The sequence below is a fragment of the Podarcis bocagei genome (assembly GCF_964188305.1).
Source record: "Podarcis bocagei genome assembly, chromosome: 7".
In the NCBI taxonomy this organism is placed as follows: Eukaryota; Metazoa; Chordata; class Lepidosauria; order Squamata; family Lacertidae; genus Podarcis; species Podarcis bocagei.
Genome location: NC_138132.1, coordinates 8,494,381 through 8,500,723, shown reverse-complemented (window position 1 = coordinate 8,500,723; position 6,343 = coordinate 8,494,381). Strand labels below are relative to the sequence as shown.

The 6,343-nt window shown below is 48.0% G+C and overlaps 1 protein-coding gene across 1 annotated transcript; it reads left to right on the top strand.

Moving 5' to 3' along the window:
* Nucleotides 1–3,977: 3,977 nt before the first annotated feature.
* GNG8 (G protein subunit gamma 8) lies at nt 3,978–6,086 on the top strand. Its single transcript, XM_081200808.1, has 2 exons — nt 3,978–4,079; nt 5,363–6,086. Exons 1-2 carry the CDS (start codon nt 3,996–3,998, stop codon nt 5,489–5,491), a joined length of 213 nt encoding a protein of 70 aa, XP_081056934.1. The 5' UTR covers nt 3,978–3,995; the 3' UTR covers nt 5,492–6,086.
* Nucleotides 6,087–6,343: the final 257 nt, after the last annotated feature.

The window sequence follows — 6,343 nt, the reverse complement described above, 5'->3', positions numbered from 1 at the left end:
GGGTCTGTTTCCTTTATTAAACTATTAAACTCTCAGAGCGGGTGGACCTGGCAGAGCCAGACGGCGTGGACACCATTGTTGTTGCAGCACTGTTAATTAAGGCATTTGAACGAAATTCATCCAGCATCTCCATCTCACAGATCCTGCAGGCAGCATCCATAATACAGTGGTACCTCAGGTTACATACGCTTTAGGTTACAGACTCCGCTAACCCAGAAATAGTGCTTCAGGTTAAGAACTTTGCTTCAGGATGAGAACAGAAATCGTGCTCTGGCGGCGCGGCAGCAGCAGGAGGCCCCGTTAGCTAAAGTGGTGCTTCAGGTTAAGAACAGTTTCAGATTAAGAACGGACCTCCAGAACGAATTAAGTACTTAACCCGAGGTACCACTGTAATAATTGTTGTTGTTTAGTCGTGTCCGACTCTTTGTGACCCCCTGGACCAGAGCACGCCAGGCACTCCTGTCTTCCACTGCCTCCCGCAGCTTGGTCAAACTCATGTTCATATCTTCGAGAACACTGTCCCACCATCTCGTCCTCCGCCGTCCCCTTCTCCTTGTGCCCTCCATCTTTCCCAACATCAGGGTCTTTTCCAGGGAGTCTTCTCTTCTCATGAGGTGGCCAAAGTATTGGAGCCTCAGCTTCACGATCTGTCCTTCCAGTGAGCACTCAGGGCTGATTTCCTTCAGAATGGAGGAATAATAAAGTGAGATGAGCGCCGCAACCCCAGAGTCATCCGTGACTGGACCTAATGGTCAGGGGTCCCTTTACCTTTACCAGAAACACACACACAATCTTTTCATTAAATGGAAAAGTCCCAGCACAAAAACCCCAAATGCTACTCTGCAGCTGCTCACCAAAGGTATTTATAAGTTTGGGGCATAGAGGGGCAGGCTCTCTGGACAAGGGATTTGTGTTGGTTCTGCTTTCGAAACAGCACCTTGCCCCCTACCAGCGTGAGTAGTTAAATGGCAGTCATTGAACAACCTGCTATTGATTCTGGCTCATTAACTGAAGAACGCCTTTGCTCCCAGAGGGATCAGCTTTTAGAAAGCAAATGCTCAGAGCTGCATTATCTATATTGTATAACTCACCAAGGACTTAATTTAGTAAGATTTAGCCGTCCTGTGCTATTCAAGGTGTTTTGCCTATAGCGGGCTGGGGAGACCTGCCTCTCTGCAGATGTTATAAGGCTGTGGCTCTCATCAGCCCTGACTAGTAGGGTGAGAGAAATCTGTCGATTTCTTTGCCCTCTCTGAATTTCTACTCTTAACAAACTAAAATGCAGCCTCACTTGTGATTTTATTTTGTTTCTAAAAGCTGCACAAAAATTAACCAGCGCTTAACTTGCATCTCTCCTAATGTCGCATTTGCAAAAAGAATCTCTCGCACACAAACAAAAAGATCCCTTCATATATATTAGTGTTGTCATACGTCCTAAATTTCCCCAGACATATCCAGAATACTGCAGTAGGCAGCAGTGTCCGGGCGGAAATTGGAAAAAAATGTCTGGGAAGATCCGGATGTACGGCAACCCATGTCGGCAGTGTCGTTTTTTGCAATTTCCTACAAAAATGGCTCAAAAATGACAACTTTGGGAAATATTGTATAAGATGAGAAGTTATGTTGTATGACTTTTGGAACTGATATGTAAAAAACCCCAATAAAAATGTATTGTTGTTGTTTAGTTGTTTAGTCGTGTCCGACTCTTTGTGACCCCCTGGACCAGAGCAAGCCAGGCACTCCTGTCTTCCACTGCCTCCCCCAGTTTGGTCAAACTCATGCTGGTAGCTTCGAGAACACTATCCAACCATCTCGTCCTCTGTCGTCCCCTTCTCTTTGTGCCCTCCATCTTTCCCAGCATCAGGGTCTTTTCCAGGGAGTCTTCTCTTCTCATGAGGTGGCCAAAGTATTGGAGCCTCAGCTTCAGGATCTGTCCTTCCAGTGAGCACTCAGGGCTGATTTCCTTCAGAATGGAGAGGTTTGATCTTCTTGCAGTCCATGGGACTCTCAAGAGTCTCCCCCAGCACCATAATTCAAAAGCATCAATTCTTTGGCGATCAGCCTTCCTTATGGTCCAGCTTTCACTTCCATACATCACTACTGGGAAAACCATAGCTTTTACTATACGGACCTTTGTTGGCAAGGTGATGTCCTCTACTTTTTAAGGTGCTGTCTAGGTACAAAAAACAAAAATGACAACTTTGGATCCGGCACAGAGCAAGTATGACTCTGTGTCTCCAGCTTCCAGCCCAGCTCTCAAACACAACTATCTAGGAGCTAGGAAAGACCCATCCATTAACCTGGAGGCCATAATCAGTTTTCACTCTTGCAACCTACTTCTTTTGGGATGTTGATGAGGGTACTTAAGTGGTCAGCTATGGTCACTGTCTTGCAAAGAAACTTGTCCGATCAGTTCAGCAACCTGCTCTGTTAGATTCCAGCCCTCATCAGGTACAGGAACCCAATAATTGGAAGGGGCTTGGGGCATCATCCAGACTGATCCCCCCAAGCTCACAACGGTTTATTCTGAAAGATCAATAATGGCTGTGGTTTGCTCTGCTGAAATTATGGCTTCTGTGAACGTCGCTGGATCTAGAACTAGCTGTTTCCTAGTTCTGCTGGATCTCTCAGCGGCGTTCGATACCATCGACCATAATATCCTTCTGGACCATCTAGAGGGGCTGAGAGCTGGGGGCACTGTCATACAGTGGTTCCGCTCCTTCCTCCTGAGCCGTGTTCAGAAAGTGGGGGGGGGGATGAGTGTTCAGACCCCTGGGCTCTCACTTGTGGGGTGCCTCAGGGTTCTGTGTTCTCCCCCATGCTTTTCAACATTTACATGCAGCCACTGGGAGAGATCATCAGGAGGTTTGGGCTGGGTGTTCATCAGTATGCGGATGATACCCAGCTCTACCTCTCTTTTAAATCAGAACCAGTGAAGGCGGTGAAGGTCCTGCATGAGTGTCTGGAGGCGGTTGGAGGATGGATGGCAGCCAACAGATTGAGGTTGAATCCTGACAAGACAGAAGTACTGTTTTTGGGGTCTAGGAGGTTGGCGGGTGTGGAGGACTCCCTGGTCCTGAATGTGGTAACTGTGCCCCTGAAGGACCAGGTGTGCAGCCTGGGAGTCATTTTGGACTCACAGCTGTCCATGGAGGCACAGGTCAATTCTGTGTCCAGGGCAGCTGTTTATCAGCTCCATCTGGTTCGCAGGCTGAGACCCTACCTGCCCGCGGTCTGTCTCGCCAGAGTGGTGCATGCTCTGGTTATCTCCTGCTTGGACTATTGCAATGTGCTCTACATGGGGCTACCTTTGAAGGTGACCCGGAAACTACAACTAATCCCGAATGCGGCAGCTAGACTGGGGACTGGGAGCGGCCGCCAAGACCACATAACACCGGTCTTGAAAGACCTACATTGGCTCCCAGTACGTTTCCAAGCACAATTCAAAGTGTTGGTGTTGATCTTTAAAGCCCTAAAAGGCCTTAGTCCAGTATATCTGAAGGAGCGTCTCCACCCCCATCGTTCTACCCGGACACTGAGGTCCAGCACCGAGGGCCTTCTGGCGGTTCCCTCACTGCAAGAAGCCAAGTTACAGGGAACCAGGCAGAGGGCCTTCTCAGTAGTGGCGTCCGCCCTGTGGAATGTCCTCCCACCAGATGTCAAAGAGAAGAACAACTATCAAACTTTTAGAAGACATCTGAAGGCAGCCCTGTTTAGGGAAGCTTTTAATATTTGATTGTATTACTGTATTTCAATATTTGGTTGGAAGCCACACAGAGTGGCTGGGGAAGCCCAGCCAGATGGGCGGGGTATAAATAAAGTATTATTATTATTATTATTATTATTATTATTATTATTATTATTATTATTATTAATCTGGGAGGAGAGGGCTCAGAGGTCGGTTGTTTCCACTGAATATTACTGTCTGCCTGTCTCTTTCTCTCTCTCTCTGCTCACCTGCTGACCACAGATCCACTCCAGCCGGGTGAGGGATAATGTCTAACAACATGGCCAAGATTGCAGAGGCGCGGAAGACAGTGGAGCAGCTGAAACTGGAAGTGAACATCGACCGGATGAAGGTGAGTTTCCCCATCTCCTCTCCTCACCTACTGTATGAGGTGCACTTCCATGTATACAACACCATGTTTCGGTTCTGTGCGGTGAAGCAGCCGAACAGTCCCCAAGGGCAGCCCAGCCTGCCGTGCGGTAGTCTAGCTTAAGTGTTGCAAAAGGCGTGCTCACTAGTTCCGACGAAAGAAGAACGTCAGACGAAATTTATGGACTATGCAGAATTGGACAAAATGACAGGAAGGATTTGAAACCTGCCGGACCAGAGATTTACAGAAGATTGGAAGAAGTATAGGAATTATTTGAAGAGCAACTGTAATCAACAAATTACGCTAGTAGGACTACAAGAGGTTTTGTAAGGAGAAAGATATGAAGTGTTACAAAGTAGGAAAAGATAGTGATATTGGTTATGAGTTTGAAATGTAATAGGGAAGATAAGAAATGCATACTAAGAGATTAGATTGGAAAATTTTCAGACAGGACATATGGAAGTCAAAAAAATTGAGTAAGATGTAAAAGTATGTTTAATTACTGTTGAAAATGATATCTTAAAATACATACATATATATATATATATATATATATATATATATATATATATATACACACACACACACATATACATACACACACACAAACCGTATTTTTCGCTCCATAAGGCGCACCGGACCATTAGGCGCACCTAGTTTTTAGAGGGGGAAATCAAGGAAAAAAATATTATCCATCCTGCTCGCTGTCTTGGCTTGTGCCATAGCCGCGAACAGCCTCTCCTGGCTGGAGAGGTTGCACTCGGCTAAAGAGGAAGCCAGGACAGCGAGCGGGATGCATCCTGCTCCCTGTCTTGGCTTCTTTAGCTGTCTATGGCAGAAGCCAAGACAGCGAGCAGGATGGATCCCGCTTGCTGTCTTGGCTTCTTTAGCCGCACGCAGCCCCTCCGGCCAGGAGAGGCTGCGCGCGGCTATGGCAATTCCCCCACCTCCCGCAAAAGCCCACAGGAGCCGCACACCCTTTAAGGAGCGCGCGGCTCCTGCGGGCTTTTCTACGAGGAGGGAGAAGGAACTGACTGGCCACATCAGTCCCTTCTCCCTCCTGGGGAAAAGCCCGCAAGAGCCGTGCAAAGCTTGTGTGCGGCTCTTGGGGGCTTTCTCCGCCTGCCTCCCCCCTGCATTCGCTCCATAAGACGCACACACATTTCCCCTTACTTTCTAGGAGGGGAAAAGTGCGTCTTATGGAGCGAAAAATACGGTATATGTATATATATATGGTGTGCTGACTCTCTCTCCCTCCATGCCAGGTGTCCAAGGCAGCGGCCGACCTCCTGGCCCACTGCGAAGCCCACGCCAAAGAGGACCCTCTGGTGACCCCGGTGCCATCTGCGGAGAACCCCTTCCGCGAGAAACGGCTCTTTTGCATCGTGCTGTGAGTCTGGAAGTGGATTGGACGGGAGAGACAAATGGCAGACTCCTCCCACTTCCAGACCAGGGCGGTGGTGGGCGGAACTTCCTCTTGTATGTTCGTGGTACACCCTGATCCCCTTTCCAATCCCCTGGTCCTAACCTGGTCCTATCTCCATCCAGCAAAAAAAAAACCCACAAAAAACCAGGACTGTGTGTATTCTGTAGAGAAAACGTGTCTTAGCTTCTTCTTTTTAAAAGCAAGTTACTGGTCCTCATTGCTGTCAAAAATAAGCTTGTCCGGTCTGTGTTGTTTCCGATCCCAATGATAAACAAAGAAACCCTGGTATGTGTGCATGGTGACCATGACAGTTTCTCTGGTAGGCAGATGTACCCGCAGGCCCAAGAAAGTTGGCAACCTTCTGCCCCAGGGGCTGGGAGGGAGGAAGTGACCTCAACATGGGTTGATCTAGATGATCCCTGATGATCCCTTCCAATTCAGCAATTCTATGGTTCTGTGATCTCCTTCCATTCAAGGAATCGCCCCCAGGGTACTGTTAGAGGAGAATTCTACCTCCCATCTCCTCCTTTGTTTTTCCTTTCCAATAAATGTTGAACTGATTATTTCCACGCCTCTTTCCTGTTTCCACCAACCACGCTCTCGGGGCATCGAGTCCACAAGAGGCAAAATGTCCTAATGGGGGTGGTGTTCTTTGACGGTTATCTCACTTTTCTGCGGAACAGCAGCAAGACAGAACAGTTACCTTAGCAGCCTTTCCATCAAACGTGGGAGGACAGAAGGCAGGCGTTCCCGGAAGCCCACGGCCGGGTTTCAGAGCTTAATCAATCACACACATGTTTTTGAGGGGAGAGTTAGGAAA